The sequence below is a fragment of the Cydia pomonella genome, chromosome 25 (genome assembly GCF_033807575.1).
Source record: "Cydia pomonella isolate Wapato2018A chromosome 25, ilCydPomo1, whole genome shotgun sequence".
Classification (NCBI taxonomy): Eukaryota; Metazoa; Arthropoda; class Insecta; order Lepidoptera; family Tortricidae; genus Cydia; species Cydia pomonella.
Window position 1 is genome coordinate 224538 of NC_084727.1, and position 19415 is coordinate 243952.

General features: G+C 47.7%; 1 protein-coding gene across 1 annotated transcript in view; it reads right to left on the reverse strand.

Annotated features, from left to right (window-relative positions):
* LOC133531272 (leucine-rich repeat serine/threonine-protein kinase 1) overlaps positions 1-19415 on the reverse strand; it is a 101437-nt gene that overhangs the window by 60288 nt on the left and 21734 nt on the right. Inside the window, exons 4-15 of the mRNA XM_061869403.1 lie at positions 16478-16637; positions 16152-16317; positions 15196-15311; positions 13857-14016; positions 13217-13327; positions 12956-13114; positions 12659-12761; positions 8582-8745; positions 8168-8328; positions 2118-2264; positions 1434-1587; positions 205-378 (exon numbers count right to left, since the gene is read on the reverse strand). Of these exons, the coding sequence (XP_061725387.1) occupies positions 205-378; positions 1434-1587; positions 2118-2264; positions 8168-8328; positions 8582-8745; positions 12659-12761; positions 12956-13114; positions 13217-13327; positions 13857-14016; positions 15196-15311; positions 16152-16317; positions 16478-16637 (1775 nt within the window). The remainder of the gene's footprint in view (positions 1-204; positions 379-1433; positions 1588-2117; positions 2265-8167; positions 8329-8581; positions 8746-12658; positions 12762-12955; positions 13115-13216; positions 13328-13856; positions 14017-15195; positions 15312-16151; positions 16318-16477; positions 16638-19415) is intronic.

A 19415-nucleotide genomic window follows, 5' to 3' on the forward strand; every position in this document is an offset into this window, starting at 1 on the left:
CATTTACGAACAAGTGATAATTAACACACACACACGATGTTTTTCATCATTTAAGCGAAATAATTCTTAAATACATTTCAAACATTCGTCCGCCATATTGTAATTTTTGACAGGTTAGGCATCGAAGGCACATGTTGCGAACATCTAGCACAATTAGAACTGGGTAAACTCTGTAGATGTTGTATAGGAACTATTAGCACTCACCGTGTCTCTAGCAGGGAGATCCCTAAGATGGTTGAGCGCCGCGTTGAGGTCCCGCAAGGCGGGCGCGTCCCACACCCGAGACGGTAGCGTTCGGAGTTTGTTATTACTGACGTCCAGAGTCGTTAGGGCTGGTAGAGAGAACAGTTCTGGTGGCAGATGTTCTAGGCGGTTATCCTGATAAAAACAATATGTAAGCTACGTAAAATGCGAAAAAACAATCAAATATCACTAGTTTTTAGAGATCTGAATTTCATGAGACCTTAAAAATTTGCTGTCATGACTTTTACAAGCTTTTATTTAGTTTCACTTGTCCCGTTGTCTGTCTGTCGGTCTGTAATCAAATCTTGCAAGTTAAATTTGACCCACTTCCCGGTTTCCAATGAAGCTGAAAATTTGCATACATATGTAAGTCGGATGACAATGAAATATTATGGTACCATCGAGCTAATCTGATGATGGAGACAAGAGGTAGCCACAGGAACTCTGTGATAAAACAACGCAACCTACTTGTGTTTGGGGTTTTTAGAATTGTCTCGATGAGTATTAGTTGCCTGTGGAAAGAAAAGTACAGTCAGCGATAAAAGCTTGTACTAAAAGTGAAATTTTTGACAAAAACTTATTTACAGTTAGTTTTGATCGAAGTAATAATGGTCTAAATGTTTTCAAAGATTCAGTTCATAAATTAAATTAATAATCCTAAGCCATGGTTAAGTTACAGCAGCGCGTTGTGGTGAGATTTATTTCAGATACGAGTATAGCACCATTGTATAAATATTTTACAAAAAACCGAAACAGCTCTATGCGTTTTTGAAGTGAATAGAAATATTATTTTTTGTACAAAAACGCACTTCTCACCGAAACGTATAACTCTTTGATCAAGTTGTTAGGATTTTGTGACATAAAAAAAAAACAACGGGTTGCACTCCCGGAGTGCTGGCAGAAGTGAAAACTTAAATATCAAAAATACACAACGTTAGCATTTTTGATATTTTGGAATGGTTGGGGAATAATTTTACACGAATTGCTTTAATTATCAGTATATTAGTATCATTTATGTGGTAAAATACAATATTCATTTATTGCGCTATCGTGCACAAACATGATAATTTATATTAGATAAAAAACAGTTTTTCAATCACGAGTTTAACATTTTTTCCCTATCACAAAAAGTGCACAGCGCCGCTAAAGAAGTTTTCACTTCAAAAATGAGTATATTTGTGTGTACAAACCTGCAGATACAGCTCCTGCAGCACGGGCGCGCTGTAGGCGGGCGGCGCGGGGGCGGGGGGGGGGGGGGGGCCGCGGCGCCGCGGCTCCTCCTCCTGCGCCGGCTCGCCGCCCCGCGGCAGCCTCTCCAGCTTGTTGGCCGCCACGTTGAGGTACCTGCACACGTCATGCCAGTACAACACTGGACTCAGCTCTACGGAAAGATCACTCCATTGTATGAGACGAAAGAATAGTCGTAGACAGTCAAATTTAAAATTGGACTGATCTGTTGTATGAGAAATTTAGGTTTCGTCAAAGTTAGCTAACCTTTGCAGTTTCCATTGTTTTCTTGAATACAAATCCTTGATCAAAAGCAAGTCAAATTTCATTCGAAAATGTCAGTATTTTTTAAACATTTCACAGACAATTTAACATTGACCATAATTTTTGTCTCATAAAAGAGATAGATTTTTACATTTTTTTCATTATATCTTCCATAGTCTCACAAAATAGTACATTACGATACAAGTGCGAAAAATAGTAAATTCGACACGAGTTGCGAATTACCTATTCGCACATGTATCGTACAACGTTTTACAGTACATATGGCCCTTTAAATGTTCGACTCAGTAACGTAATATGCTAATTTTCGTACTAGTGCGGTAAAGTAGCACCATATGTACTGTAAAAATATATATATTTGTTACCTGAGACTCAGCAGAGAAAATAACGCAGCAGGCAAAGATCGCAGCTCGTTCTGTGCCAGTTCCAGCCGCGTGACGGCGTGCAGGGCCAGCGCGGCGCTCGACGCGTGCGGGTTCACGCGCAGCGCCGCCGCGCTCAGCCACGACATTCTGCGAGACAAGTTTTTTTTTTCACTTGTCATGCTCGTGAAATGGGTATTTCAGTGTGAACGGCATAAATTTGTTTTTTATGTTCTAGAGCATAAAGTAAAATCATCTATTACGACCCTTATTGACTTATCAATAAAGTCCTGCCGTGTGCCGTATAAACTACAATACGATTTTCTTTAAAATAAAAATAAAATGCATTTATTTCAGACAAACATGGTCCACATTTTGTTAGTACATCTTAAGAATTAAAAGCTATGACTAAGGTTAACTTAAAAAATAAACTTAAATAACTATCTTAGGTACTAGAGATAAATGCAGAGAGGACCAGTGCCTTATCAGGCCACTGTCCCATCTGTCAGCCACGACGGTCAGGAGACTGTGGCGGCTTTAGTATTGAATAAATACGGTAAAATAAGAAGTGACCTTCGGTCTCCAATATTGCATCGTCACCGCTTTTTCATAAGTAAGTATACTAAATTTTGAGAACAAATCAAACATCAACAAGTGGTTTAAATTAAGATTTGACTCATACAACAAGTTGTGGAGTGGAAATTACTTCGTCCAAATAATGTGGAAAATATAAAATTGAAAACCTAATAGTGTCCTGCATGGTGCGCAGCGCCCGCCAGTGCACCATGACGGGCGTCTTCGGCACCAGCGCGTTGTGCGTCAGCGACGAGTCGCGCCCCGCCGCGCCCAGCACCAGCGCCGACACCGCCGCCTTGTTCATCTTGTACCCTGGGTCGGGGTCCGCCTACAGACATACTGACCTGATAGTGTCCTGCATGGTGCGCAGCGCCCGCCAGTGCACCATGACGGGCGTCTTCGGCACCAGCGCGTTGTGCGTCAGCGACGAGTCGCGCCCCGCCGCGCCCAGCACCAGCGCCGACACCGCCGCCTTGTTCATCTTGTACCCTGGGTCGGGGTCCGCCTACAGACATACTGACCTGATAGTGTCCTGCATGGTGCGCAGCGCCCGCCAGTGCACCATGACGGGCGTCTTCGGCACCAGCGCGTTGTGCGTCAGCGACGAGTCGCGCCCCGCCGCGCCCAGCACCAGCGCCGACACCGCCGCCTTGTTCATCTTGTACCCTGGGTCGGGGTCCGCCTACAGACATACTGACCTGATAGTGTCCTGCATGGTGCGCAGCGCCCGCCAGTGCACCATGACGGGCGTCTTCGGCACCAGCGCGTTGTGCGTCAGCGACGAGTCGCGCCCCGCCGCGCCCAGCACCAGCGCCGACACCGCCGCCTTGTTCATCTTGTACCCTGGGTCGGGGTCCGCCTACAGACATACTGACCTGATAGTGTCCTGCATGGTGCGCAGCGCCCGCCAGTGCACCATGACGGGCGTCTTCGGCACCAGCGCGTTGTGCGTCAGCGACGAGTCGCGCCCCGCCGCGCCCAGCACCAGCGCCGACACCGCCGCCTTGTTCATCTTGTACCCTGGGTCGGGGTCCGCCTACAGACATACTGACCTGATAGTGTCCTGCATGGTGCGCAGCGCCCGCCAGTGCACCATGACGGGCGTCTTCGGCACCAGCGCGTTGTGCGTCAGCGACGAGTCGCGCCCCGCCGCGCCCAGCACCAGCGCCGACACCGCCGCCTTGTTCATCTTGTACCCTGGGTCGGGGTCCGCCTACAGACATACTGACCTGATAGTGTCCTGCATGGTGCGCAGCGCCCGCCAGTGCACCATGACGGGCGTCTTCGGCACCAGCGCGTTGTGCGTCAGCGACGAGTCGCGCCCCGCCGCGCCCAGCACCAGCGCCGACACCGCCGCCTTGTTCATCTTGTACCCTGGGTCGGGGTCCGCCTACAGACATACTGACCTGATAGTGTCCTGCATGGTGCGCAGCGCCCGCCAGTGCACCATGACGGGCGTCTTCGGCACCAGCGCGTTGTGCGTCAGCGACGAGTCGCGCCCCGCCGCGCCCAGCACCAGCGCCGACACCGCCGCCTTGTTCATCTTGTACCCTGGGTCGGGGTCCGCCTACAGACATACTGACCTGATAGTGTCCTGCATGGTGCGCAGCGCCCGCCAGTGCACCATGACGGGCGTCTTCGGCACCAGCGCGTTGTGCGTCAGCGACGAGTCGCGCCCCGCCGCGCCCAGCACCAGCGCCGACACCGCCGCCTTGTTCATCTTGTACCCTGGGTCGGGGTCCGCCTACAGACATACTGACCTGATAGTGTCCTGCATGGTGCGCAGCGCCCGCCAGTGCACCATGACGGGCGTCTTCGGCACCAGCGCGTTGTGCGTCAGCGACGAGTCGCGCCCCGCCGCGCCCAGCACCAGCGCCGACACCGCCGCCTTGTTCATCTTGTACCCTGGGTCGGGGTCCGCCTACAGACATACTGACCTGATAGTGTCCTGCATGGTGCGCAGCGCCCGCCAGTGCACCATGACGGGCGTCTTCGGCACCAGCGCGTTGTGCGTCAGCGACGAGTCGCGCCCCGCCGCGCCCAGCACCAGCGCCGACACCGCCGCCTTGTTCATCTTGTACCCTGGGTCGGGGTCCGCCTACAGACATACTGACCTGATAGTGTCCTGCATGGTGCGCAGCGCCCGCCAGTGCACCATGACGGGCGTCTTCGGCACCAGCGCGTTGTGCGTCAGCGACGAGTCGCGCCCCGCCGCGCCCAGCACCAGCGCCGACACCGCCGCCTTGTTCATCTTGTACCCTGGGTCGGGGTCCGCCTACAGACATACTGACCTGATAGTGTCCTGCATGGTGCGCAGCGCCCGCCAGTGCACCATGACGGGCGTCTTCGGCACCAGCGCGTTGTGCGTCAGCGACGAGTCGCGCCCCGCCGCGCCCAGCACCAGCGCCGACACCGCCGCCTTGTTCATCTTGTACCCTGGGTCGGGGTCCGCCTACAGACATACTGACCTGATAGTGTCCTGCATGGTGCGCAGCGCCCGCCAGTGCACCATGACGGGCGTCTTCGGCACCAGCGCGTTGTGCGTCAGCGACGAGTCGCGCCCCGCCGCGCCCAGCACCAGCGCCGACACCGCCGCCTTGTTCATCTTGTACCCTGGGTCGGGGTCCGCCTACAGACATACTGACCTGATAGTGTCCTGCATGGTGCGCAGCGCCCGCCAGTGCACCATGACGGGCGTCTTCGGCACCAGCGCGTTGTGCGTCAGCGACGAGTCGCGCCCCGCCGCGCCCAGCACCAGCGCCGACACCGCCGCCTTGTTCATCTTGTACCCTGGGTCGGGGTCCGCCTACAGACATACTGACCTGATAGTGTCCTGCATGGTGCGCAGCGCCCGCCAGTGCACCATGACGGGCGTCTTCGGCACCAGCGCGTTGTGCGTCAGCGACGAGTCGCGCCCCGCCGCGCCCAGCACCAGCGCCGACACCGCCGCCTTGTTCATCTTGTACCCTGGGTCGGGGTCCGCCTACAGACATACTGACCTGATAGTGTCCTGCATGGTGCGCAGCGCCCGCCAGTGCACCATGACGGGCGTCTTCGGCACCAGCGCGTTGTGCGTCAGCGACGAGTCGCGCCCCGCCGCGCCCAGCACCAGCGCCGACACCGCCGCCTTGTTCATCTTGTACCCTGGGTCGGGGTCCGCCTACAGACATACTGACCTGATAGTGTCCTGCATGGTGCGCAGCGCCCGCCAGTGCACCATGACGGGCGTCTTCGGCACCAGCGCGTTGTGCGTCAGCGACGAGTCGCGCCCCGCCGCGCCCAGCACCAGCGCCGACACCGCCGCCTTGTTCATCTTGTACCCTGGGTCGGGGTCCGCCTACAGACATACTGACCTGATAGTGTCCTGCATGGTGCGCAGCGCCCGCCAGTGCACCATGACGGGCGTCTTCGGCACCAGCGCGTTGTGCGTCAGCGACGAGTCGCGCCCCGCCGCGCCCAGCACCAGCGCCGACACCGCCGCCTTGTTCATCTTGTACCCTGGGTCGGGGTCCGCCTACAGACATACTGACCTGATAGTGTCCTGCATGGTGCGCAGCGCCCGCCAGTGCACCATGACGGGCGTCTTCGGCACCAGCGCGTTGTGCGTCAGCGACGAGTCGCGCCCCGCCGCGCCCAGCACCAGCGCCGACACCGCCGCCTTGTTCATCTTGTACCCTGGGTCGGGGTCCGCCTACAGACATACTGACCTGATAGTGTCCTGCATGGTGCGCAGCGCCCGCCAGTGCACCATGACGGGCGTCTTCGGCACCAGCGCGTTGTGCGTCAGCGACGAGTCGCGCCCCGCCGCGCCCAGCACCAGCGCCGACACCGCCGCCTTGTTCATCTTGTACCCTGGGTCGGGGTCCGCCTACAGACATACTGACCTGATAGTGTCCTGCATGGTGCGCAGCGCCCGCCAGTGCACCATGACGGGCGTCTTCGGCACCAGCGCGTTGTGCGTCAGCGACGAGTCGCGCCCCGCCGCGCCCAGCACCAGCGCCGACACCGCCGCCTTGTTCATCTTGTACCCTGGGTCGGGGTCCGCCTACAGACATACTGACCTGATAGTGTCCTGCATGGTGCGCAGCGCCCGCCAGTGCACCATGACGGGCGTCTTCGGCACCAGCGCGTTGTGCGTCAGCGACGAGTCGCGCCCCGCCGCGCCCAGCACCAGCGCCGACACCGCCGCCTTGTTCATCTTGTACCCTGGGTCGGGGTCCGCCTACAGACATACTGACCTGATAGTGTCCTGCATGGTGCGCAGCGCCCGCCAGTGCACCATGACGGGCGTCTTCGGCACCAGCGCGTTGTGCGTCAGCGACGAGTCGCGCCCCGCCGCGCCCAGCACCAGCGCCGACACCGCCGCCTTGTTCATCTTGTACCCTGGGTCGGGGTCCGCCTACAGACATACTGACCTGATAGTGTCCTGCATGGTGCGCAGCGCCCGCCAGTGCACCATGACGGGCGTCTTCGGCACCAGCGCGTTGTGCGTCAGCGACGAGTCGCGCCCCGCCGCGCCCAGCACCAGCGCCGACACCGCCGCCTTGTTCATCTTGTACCCTGGGTCGGGGTCCGCCTACAGACATACTGACCTGATAGTGTCCTGCATGGTGCGCAGCGCCCGCCAGTGCACCATGACGGGCGTCTTCGGCACCAGCGCGTTGTGCGTCAGCGACGAGTCGCGCCCCGCCGCGCCCAGCACCAGCGCCGACACCGCCGCCTTGTTCATCTTGTACCCTGGGTCGGGGTCCGCCTACAGACATACTGACCTGATAGTGTCCTGCATGGTGCGCAGCGCCCGCCAGTGCACCATGACGGGCGTCTTCGGCACCAGCGCGTTGTGCGTCAGCGACGAGTCGCGCCCCGCCGCGCCCAGCACCAGCGCCGACACCGCCGCCTTGTTCATCTTGTACCCTGGGTCGGGGTCCGCCTACAGACATACTGACCTGATAGTGTCCTGCATGGTGCGCAGCGCCCGCCAGTGCACCATGACGGGCGTCTTCGGCACCAGCGCGTTGTGCGTCAGCGACGAGTCGCGCCCCGCCGCGCCCAGCACCAGCGCCGACACCGCCGCCTTGTTCATCTTGTACCCTGGGTCGGGGTCCGCCTACAGACATACTGACCTGATAGTGTCCTGCATGGTGCGCAGCGCCCGCCAGTGCACCATGACGGGCGTCTTCGGCACCAGCGCGTTGTGCGTCAGCGACGAGTCGCGCCCCGCCGCGCCCAGCACCAGCGCCGACACCGCCGCCTTGTTCATCTTGTACCCTGGGTCGGGGTCCGCCTACAGACATACTGACCTGATAGTGTCCTGCATGGTGCGCAGCGCCCGCCAGTGCACCATGACGGGCGTCTTCGGCACCAGCGCGTTGTGCGTCAGCGACGAGTCGCGCCCCGCCGCGCCCAGCACCAGCGCCGACACCGCCGCCTTGTTCATCTTGTACCCTGGGTCGGGGTCCGCCTACAGACATACTGACCTGATAGTGTCCTGCATGGTGCGCAGCGCCCGCCAGTGCACCATGACGGGCGTCTTCGGCACCAGCGCGTTGTGCGTCAGCGACGAGTCGCGCCCCGCCGCGCCCAGCACCAGCGCCGACACCGCCGCTTTGTTCATCTTGTACTCTGGGTCGGGGTACGCCTATAAAAGAAGAAAATCATGAATTACGTACATTTTCAGATACACCAATGTATCTTTGTCACGGCACTGCTAAGTACAATAGATTTTGGAAACTGACTTAGAGATAGATAGGCTAATATAACGATAAACAGCGCCACTAGACGGTGCTTAGTGCACTCCAGTAATGCTAGTCCGTGTAGATCATCAGCTCCCGCACGTCTACTACTTATAAAAAAATTCTACTCCTGCGAAATGTGAAAAAAAAACGACTTACCCTAGAGGCTAAAATAGCGGCGAGCAGCGCCACTAGACGGTGCTTATGGCACTCCCGTAGCGCCAGTCCGTGGGGGTCGTCGGCTCCCGCCCGGAGGAGCATGTCTGCTACTTGCACATGTTTGTTTCTGACTGCGACCGCTAGCGCTGTCCATGGCACGTCGCCTGCAAGAACGAAAACAAATTATAGCACAGAATATTTATCGTAAACTGCTCATTTTTAGGGCTTATAGAAAAGATATAAAGTCCATCGAGGTTCAGTTAAGAGTGAGCTGGAAAAGAATTAATAATTAGTTCAATTTCAGGATAATTTTATATTTTTACCTCGATGTATAAGATTAAATCGAAACAATGGATTTTGTATGGTAAAGTGATAAGTATATTATTCGGTACTAGACAGTTTGAAATATATGAAAAAAAATTAAAATAATTTATTTGAAACAACAGACAACAATTTTAAAATTAACTTTTGACATTTGTAATTTGTTGTCCCAAAGAGGATACCACTCAGCATGTGTATATAGAACAATGGTGCTGATTTTCAGTGGACCCTTTAACTTAGAACCTTAATCTTAAAATACAAATAAAAAACGTTACAACGTAAGAATAGTAAAAACAACGCGGAGCAGGTAGTCTTATAAATGATAACCAGCAAAAACAGAACAAGAATTGTTCAAACACAGATAGAATGTGAACAAGAGATCACAAGACAGAATGGGGAATTTCATTATGTAACATTTAACTTATGACAATATTTGTAAAAAACATCACCTTATCCCACTACATAAACGTCGACAGACCTTTCGACGCATAGTACCAAATTCGCAATGTGCCATTTGGCGTTTCGCGGAATGTTATTTTTAAACACGCAAAGCACCAAATTCTCACAATACCAAATACGCTTAGTGCCAATACGCGTAGTGCCAAATTCGCAATGTGCCATTTGGCGTTTCGCGGAGTATTATTTTTATACACGCAAAGCACCAAGTTCTCACAATACCAAATACGCTTAGTGCCAATACGCATAGTGCCACATATGTTGCGGTAGAGGTAGAGGATAGTTTGAAAGAATATGTATAGATCTGATATATGAGTACGTATATTATGTTCCAATTATAGGCCAATATCACTGGCAACCACGGTGGCCAAGGTACTTGACGGTTTGCTTAATAACTTACTGGCGAAACACATTAAAACGCAAGATGCGCAGTTTGGTTTCAAACCGGGCCTGTCAACAGAGAGCGCCATTCTTTGTTTCAAGCATACCGTTAAGTATTATGTTGAAGGGAAAACTCCCGTCATTACCTGCTTTTTGGACCTATCAAAGGCGTTCGATACAGTTTCGTATGATATATTATGGGATAAGATGGAAAAGAGAACGAGCACTCCGAGGGAAGTGATTAACCTGTTTCGGTATTGGTACGGGCATCAAACCAACCAGGTGAGATGGGCGGGCGCGCACTCGGACGTGTACAGATTGGAGTGCGGGGTGAGGCAGGGTGGACTTACCTCACCGCGCTTATTCAATCTGTACATGGATGAGCTGATTGTTGGACTCAGCAGCACGAATATCGGATGTTCGGTAGGTGGCACCACGGTGAATAACATTAGCTACGCAGATGATATGGTGCTGCTGTGTCCATCAATCAGTGCGCTAGTGAAACTCCTAAAGGTGTGTGAAGATTATGCGGTCGCTCATGGTCTGAGGTACAATACCAGTAAGAGCGAGCTGTTAGTTTTTAAAGCAGGTAACAAGGCCTTTGACGTACTACCACCTGTCAGCTTGTGTGGTATCGCTCTTAAAAGGGTAACGCGCTTTAAGTATCTCGGACACTGGGTGACCGATAATCTCCAGGACGACGTAGATATAGAGAGGGAGCGCAGGGCATTGGCGGTACGTTGTAATATGTTGTCTCGCAGGTTTGCACGATGTAATAGGAATGTCAAAATAACGCTATTTAAAGCGTTTTGCCAGACCTTTTACACGTGCAGTCTGTGGACAAATTATACTAAAAGGGCCCTCAATGCCCTGCGCGTCCAGTATAACAATGGGTTCAGGATGTTGTTGGGACTGCCTCGCTTTTGTAGCGCGTCAGGTATGTTCGCGGAGGCGCGCACTGATTGCTTTGGTGCAATAATACGCAAAAGGACTGCCTCCCTGATGCGTCGCGTGCGGGACAGTCCCAACAGCCTCTTGCGCCTAGTGTTAGAATCGCCTGCTTGCGCCTTCTGGAAACACTGGGAGGGAGTACATATGGGATCCAGAGGCTTGGTGTATAATTTATTATGAGCTAGTATAGTAGTTAACTAACATAGGATTAAGGGAATGTATACTAACACTATGGACATGGTCCGAAATAAAAATAAATTGAATTGAATTGAATTGAATTGAATTATTCATCCTACTCTGGGGTGGGGTAATTACAATCCAACGTCGACAGGAAAAAAATACGCTTAAAAATAATACTCAATATTTTATTTACGTCCTTATTTTTTTTTTACCTTCAACAAAAATAGAACTTGAAAGTTATCTTTTAATACATAATGTAATATAAGGCATAAGTGAAAGCCTGTCATTGATTTAAACCATGGTTTTAGATCATAGTCTTGAATGCATTTATACATTAAAAAAAAACTTATACTCAGCTCAGAAATCGAACCCGTTCGACTTTTTTTTGTTAATTATGAATACAGTTTTCTTTGTTGCTAAAATCGACGTCATGGTTCCTAAGAACAGATCTTGCTATGTCTCATAGTTTCCGACTTCACCATACTGACCCATTTTGATTGTACACTACCGGGAGTAACGATATTTTTGACGATCACAAAGTGTCACTAGCGAAGTTTCTACTCCGCGTGTTACAGCTTTGGTAACTAGCAAAGTTGGTACTATGCGAGTTGGTACTATACGAATTACAGATTTGGTAACTAACGTAGTTGGTGTTTTGCGAGTTGATCACTTTACAAACTTGGTACTTTACGAAATTGGGGTTTTGCGGAATTGGACATATGAGTATGTTGGCACATTGCGAATTTGGTACTATGCGTCGAAAGGTCGACAGATTGCAGATATTACTTATATACTTAATATTTTAAATGGTAACATTGATTGTCCTGAATTGCTCGCTAAGCTCTCCTTCAATACTCCATCTAGGTCTAAAAAATACTTCCCTCCCCTCTCAATTCCTTTTTTACCACGTAATTACAGAAAAAATTGCTTTCTACTACGAGCTGGTAAAAGTCTAAATGAACTAACGAAGGAGCGGGATATAGACGTTTTAATAGCAACATCACAACTATAAGACGGATTCTAACAGACAAATTACTTGAGTTAGCGAGTCGTATGTGTTGGCATATTATTGTATATGTATCGATTAACGTATTAAGTTTACTAATAAGTTTTGGTTTCTTTGTTCAGTATATAATATAATAAGCATTAATATTTAAAAATATTAGTGGTAACACGTTGTAAAAAAAAAAAGAAAAAAAAATCTAGTGCTAACCACCAATTATCTGTTAACCTGTTGCTACCGGTGGGAACCTATAATTGGCTCTTTGTTATCTATATATATAACTATTGTACAATTTATAGCTGTTGGTTCTCCGAACAATAAATAAATAAATAAACATAAATTTTAAGCCGTAATAGACACAAGCGACTAGGAGAGAGAAGTTTGATGTGTGAGAAGATGAAGTTTTAATTTGCTTTTGAATGAAAAAAGTGAAGCAGCGTTTCTTATTGGCGGGGGAATATTATTCCAGCATCGCGTGGCAGCATACTGGAAGCTGCCACGAAAGCTAGCCGAATTGTGTCGCTGTATGTAAGTTCCAATCTCAAAATAAAAAAAATAATAGTTTTGACTAATCGTATTTTAATTATTTTTATGATACAATTAAATTAATTTACGGTGTTATGTTGGGCCTATAGTGAAATTTCTTCATTGTGGCCTTTTCATTCACCAAGTCAGACAACAAATGTGACCTAAATATCTCACGTTAATAACTTTAGAATCTTTTAACTCGCGTGTTACCATGATAATTTTTTTTTTTTTGTGTAACATATAGTGTGTGTACTCACGGTCGGCGCTAGCTCGGTTGAGCGACGGAGACGGCGACACGGAGCCGACGGCCGACGCGCTGCGCGCGCGCCGCCGGGAGTCGCGCGTGCCCGTGCTCTCGTTCTGTCAACACAAAAATATATAACGACTGGTGCACGCCACGCACGTGTCTATCCCGCAACCTATATCTAGGACTAGTTGTTTATGCCCTCTTCCTATAGTTAGGCGAATCACCTTTTTTGTCTCGTTATCCTGTCTAAGAGATATGTAGCACTAGTTGTTTGTAGTCTCCTACAGTAGTACAACACGTATATTACCTCGGGCGGCGCCGCGGAGGCGGAGGCCGGCGCCCCGGCCTGCAGCAGGCGCCGCACGCTGCGCGCGTGCCCGCCGCGCGCGGCGCACGCCACGCACGAGTCCACCCCTCGTCCTATATCCACCCGTACTGGGTGCACTCGCTTCTCTTCTATCCCATCCTAGGAAAATATACATGAAAAATTAAATTGTACATAATTATTACATAATGTGATTTTGACTTTATTAATGAATAATAAAACTGTACTAATTGCAATACCCACATGACTGCCGGAGCCGGTGAGCCTGCTGACGATGGCCTGTATGCCGAGCGAGATGCCGCGCTGCGGGCTCAGCACGGCGGGCGGCGCCGGCGGCTCGGCCTCCTCCGACTGCTAATCAAACATAATCAGGGCTAAAATACCGGTTCAAGTTTAAAGTTATCACTTATAATATCATTTTACATCTAATGAAACCTGCTATAATTAAAAACCTCATGGCATCTAGTTTCTTTGCTCCCCTGCCTGCAGAAGATTAGCATAGGTTTAATTTTAATTTATTGATTTAAATAAGAAACAAATTACTTCTTTCTTTTCTCATAGCATGTTTTGGCGTTTGTAAAGTCTTTAATTTTGTGCTAACCTGTAATATGACTACCTTTGTATCCTGTCTGTGGAAACCTGTAATTGGCTTCCCTGATACATATTTATGTTAACCTAGTTTTAGTTTACTTAAGCTGTTGGTTTTCCGAATAAAATAAAATAAAATAAAATAAAATAAAATAAAATAAAATAAAATAAAATAAAATAAAATATAAAAAAAATAAAATAAAATAAAAGTAAGTAGTTACCCATTTAAAATTACGTTTGAATATTTTCTATCCGCCTATATGAAATTTACGGTAACTCAGCGTTCATATATTACCTGTTCTTTAACAGGGCGGCACGGCACAGAATAAGACAGCAGCGCGTCCACCACAGCGCTGCAGCCGAGGGTGCTGGCCACGTACAGCGCGCTCTGTCCTCGAGCGTCTACTGCGTTCACGTCGAAAGCTGCTTCGTACTGCCATTTGCCGGTAACATCGCTGAAAACATAGCTGATATATACCGAGTATTCATACTTCGATATAACCTCGTAATAATAATAATAAATAATAATTCAGCCTATATACGTCCCATTGCTGGGCACAGGCCTCCTCTCACGCGCGAGAGGGCTCGGGCTATAGTCCCCACGCTAGCCCAATGCGGATGCGTAACCCAGGGGAAATCTACGAATTTTAATATGGAAATTTATTTTATTTTACGGTTTAAACTCGTGTTTTTGTCACTAGCGCGACGTATTATGGAGAATCTAGCTCTCCTTTCTCAAGCACTAACAGTTAAAAAAATCGGCCAAGAGCATATCGGGCCATACTCAGTCACAATAAGCTAAACTGGAGCTTAAAGTATAGTAGATTATTAACCAAGGGATGAACTGTGGATGAACTGTACGTCTTTTTACTATGAAGGGAAAACTTTTTGCGATAACTCAAAAACAGCTAAACTGATCATGTCCGCTATAGTTTTCATTTAATGTCTTTCTTAAGCTCTACTTCCACGATTATTTCATATTTTTTTGACGTATGGTTCAAAAGTTAGAGGGGAGGGGACACTTTTTTTTTTGGGATCACTTCTTTACATGTAGGGGAGGTACCCTAAAAAAAAATTTTTTTTAGATTTTATTCTACGACTTTGTCGGCTTTATTGATTTATATATCCAAGCCAAATTTCAGCTTTCTAGCACTAACGACCACGGAGCAAAGCCTCGGACAGACATACAGACAGACTGACATGGCGAAACTATAAGGGTTCCTAGTTGACTACGGAACCCTAAAAAGGGCCTTATAATTTGACATAGGTATTATTCAACTGTTGTACAGCTCCAGTTTTGAAATTCAAAGGGTAAAATCTTATAATAAATTTTACGCTTAAATAACGTGCGGATGCTATTTATAACATAAAGTCAAAGTTAATCGGAAAGAGCTTGTTGCTCGGCCTACTAGAGTAAAGTACATTTACTAGACCCTACTCATAGTGTTGTGTTCCTGCCGGCGAGTAAGATTGCCAGAGCTCAACGTGGGTGCGGAGTGTTAAAGGGCAACGCGCATGTAACTCCTCTGGACTACGGTAATGGCCTAATGGCTTACCATCAGCCGGACCGTATGCTTGTTTGCCACCGGCTTAGTATAAAAAATCGTTATTACATAAAGTCAAAGCTAGCTTACGTGTAAGTGCTGAGCAAGGAGGTCGGGTAAGGGTGCTCCAGCAGCAGCGACACGAGGGTGGCGTGTCCTCCGATGCACGCCGCGTGTAATGGCAGCCATTTTTCTACTGTTTCTTGCTGTAACAATATATAATTCTCTTTCACATTTCACCATGATTTTACTTCTGCAAACTGCTTTAATGACTTTACGAAGTAAAGGAGAATTTTAGCATATAATGTCTTCTACATTTACATTGCCTGCGTTTAGGTATTTTAGGAATGTCTAAAGAAAGATCAACCGTCTCCTGCTTCTAGTAACGCCTTGGCCACGGACGTGTGACCTGCTTCTGTTATAATCGTATTAATCTTCAGTCGTAACCTAAATGAGCTATCTAAAGAATTGGATATGGATATATTCAACTGTGGCATTCCTAGCGTGAGACGTAATTTAGTGCAGAAATACTTTGAGTCTTTTGAGTGAGCGTGTTGTCGCCTTCTTGAATACCTATTAATTACGGATTTACTATTTATAATTTTACCTTAGACCTCATTATGTTAGTAAGTTAATTAGTATTTTGAACTTCCACATTATCCTTATTAGGTATCATTTGTATTCGCTTTGTTCACATATGTGGTTGCAATAGTGCGTTATCTTAGTTTAGTATTATGTCACTACCTGTGAGTTCCTATAATTGGCTTCCTGTATCTACTATATTTTTCTATGTTAATGTCACAGCTGTTGGATCTCCAAATAAATATAAATAAATATAAATATAAATATAAATATAAATAAATAAATAATACCTGCACGGCTTCAGGGAAATGCTGCAGCAACAGAGGAACCAGCTCCCGATGCCCGTGGCAGCAAGCTATGTAGAGGGGGCTGTATTTGGTGACTGGAGGAGCGCGGCCATCGGCGCCTGCTTCTATATAGTAATGCTTTGGTCACGGCCGTGTTACCTGCTTCTGTTAGAATACCTGTACAGCTTCAGGGAAATGCTGCAGCAACAGAGGAACCAGCTCTCGATGCCCGTGGTAGCAGGCTATGTAGAGGGGGCTGTATTTGGTGACCGGATGAGCGCGGCCATCGGCGCCTGCTTCTAATAACGCCTTGGCTACGGCAGTGTGGCCTGCTTCCACCGCCCTGATATCAAAGTTATAATTAAGTACAGCCATTGGCGAAAAAAAAATCGCTATTTCTTAATATTAGAAATGAAATATAGACTTTAACCGACTTAAAAAAAACGTGTGGTCAAAAAGCTACTGTTAAGGTCATTTCTGACCTATGTCTTGATTTTACTCACACATATAGCAGCGTGTTGGCGCCCTGCGGCGTCAGGTTGACGCAGAGCGGCGCATTACTCCCGAGGGCGGTAAGTTTTGTTTTAAGCCCCGCCGCGTCTCCTCGCAGCACCAGTTCGCGCAGAGCCGCGTGCTGCGATAGTCTCTCTCGCTCCAAGGCATCTGAAAACAAATTACTTCAAAAACACACCTAATACTAATAATTTAGGGGTAAAACTTTCCTGCGGACATCATTAATTAAATAATAAATATTTTGATTTGTGTTTATAAATAGAGACACTTACAGTATTGTCGTTTTGGAGTCTAACATTGATGGCAGCGCCATCTCTCTCCTTACCTCGGAATCATCTTAGTTGATTCGGAAAACAGGCGCGAGCGCATATTGTTCTACCGTAGAATTGGCCAAAGGGTGCCGTAAGCCGTGAAGAGATCGTACTTGGCGTAATGCCCGGACAGCGGTACCAGTCCGAATTCTTGAGTATTTTTTTTTTTTTTTTTTATAACGATAGGCAAGCGTTTGACCACGATCTCATCTGATGGTAAGTGATGATGCGGTCTACGGTGGAGCACGCTTACCTATGAGATACCTATTTACCCTAGCCTTGAAGAGACCCAGATTGTACTCATACGGAAACACAGACTCGGGCAGGGCATTCCACTCCTTGGCAGTTCGCATAAGAAATGTTGAAGCAAAACGCTTCGTGCGTATTTGTGGAATACCTACCATGAAGCGATGCCGGAGTGCCGATTGTCTGGTAGTCCGATGGTGAAATGGGGACGGAGGAATAAGGTTAATAAATAAATAATTATTTGGGGAGAATCTTACACAAATCGATCTAGTCCCAAACTAAGCAAAGCCCTGCCGATGGGGCCGATGTTCCCGGGTTCAAATCCTGGTAAGGGCATTTATTTGTGTCATGAGCACGGATATTTGTTCGTGAGTCATGGGTGTTTTCGTGTTACACACTCACCTCTCTCCCGCCATGGATCCAGCACATCGTCAATAAAATAATGGCTGACGTCAAACGCGACGTCCGGCTCCGCTTCTTCTCTCGACCGACTCTTGCGCAGTCGACGAAGCATTTTAAGTTTCAGTCAATATTAAACATTTTTCACTGCACTTCACGTCTATGTCCATGGTTAGTGTTTCCTCGAACTAATATTAGGAATAAACTTATGTTTTTACTCGACGTATAATCGTTAAATTACAGGCATCAATTTTTATTCATCGAATTTAATCGTTTTTTTTTTTCATTAATTTAATTAAATTTTTAGTTTAATGATGGTAAATATTTTTATTCACAAAAAAAACAACGCCGACTAAAACGTTTAAAACATAGAAAAAATTATTTGATGAGTATTGGATGTTCCGAGCCTAAGTTGAAAAGCGGAATTAAACGTTTACATTAAATTTGACAAAACACACACAGTTTGCACACTTGCATTGAAATGTACTATTATTTTACATTTAATAATACCGTCTGGTGCCAACCAAAACTCAGTAATTACTACCACAAGTTCAGATCCATAATCAATCGTTTTACAGTACATACACGGTGTAACACGAGGAAACCGAAAGATTTTAACAGTGTATCACATTGTTTCCTTTATTTGGTCTCAGAAGTGCGTGGTTAAAATCTTTCGGGTTCCTCATTCTCGTGTTGCACCGTGTATATGGTACTTACGTATCTATGTCGATGATTTAAAGGTTACTGTAAAACGTTAGACGATACACGTGCGAATTTCATACTTTTTGTACTTGTATAGTAATATACTATTATGCAATTAGTGAGTTTTTGTTGTCCCTGACGATACTTTCTAATCGACTGGAGATTTTTCAGGATTGCTGTAGACTGGTAATTATTTTTCAAAAATTTTGCTTATTCTATTACCAATATTATCAGTCAATAATACAGAAAAGCAACTGCTCGCAAAATGAGCTTAGTTACATAACCGTTGTTTTCTACACCGGATCTGATTCACGAGACTTGCGGTCAGAGTCATACAAGGAATAAACTCGAATGCGTGACACAGACAGCTTACTTTACTAGTGTTACATACAACACAACTAACTATCGGTGGATCTTCGAAATAGACATATTTAGTGATTCTATTCAAAATTTAAAGCGCAGAATGTTTAAAAAAACTTAATATGCTTGTAATATTATATTAGTACTATTAGTAGTAGTTAGTATTTTCCTATGCATGTTTCAATCACTTAATCTATTAATGTATAGTTGTAGTTAATAATGTAGTGTAAAAAGCCTCGAACTGTTTGAGTGTTGTTGCACACCTGTTATTGGTGCATAGATATTATACGTGGCCACTATACTTGTTACTTTGCTAGCTTTGTTTATGTACTGTTGGTGTGTCTTATAAAATAAAATAAAATAAAAAATCTTTTGTTTTCGCAATAAGGTGAATTGTCAGTAAGTCAATGAATTCAATTTCAGTACCATTTCGTTCCTCGTCAGTGACAATAAAAAAGTCGCTGGGACCTCATACTATTGTCAATGTGGCAAGGTACAAAATGGTACTGAAATTGAACTTTTTGATGCCGAGGACGGATGTATCCGCACCTAAGACGGATTAATGGGGACTACGTCATTCTAGATCTAGAGCAGAGCCCATCTGGGGAAGCACCGCCACCTTACAGAAAACCGCAGCCAAATAACACTAGACCCTACTCATAGTGTTGTGTTCCTGCCGGTGAGTAAGGTTACCAGAGCTCAACGAGGGGGGTGGGGGCTTAGGGTCGGCAACGCGCATGTAACTCCTCTGGAGTTGCAGGCGTACATAGGCTACGGTGACTGCTTACCATCAGGCGGGCCGTATGCTTGTTTGCCACCGACGTAGTATAAAAAAAAAACTACGTTTGTATGAAAAGGCAGTTTCGAGGTAGACGTCCACTTTCATCATAAAACACTACCGTTTCGGGTG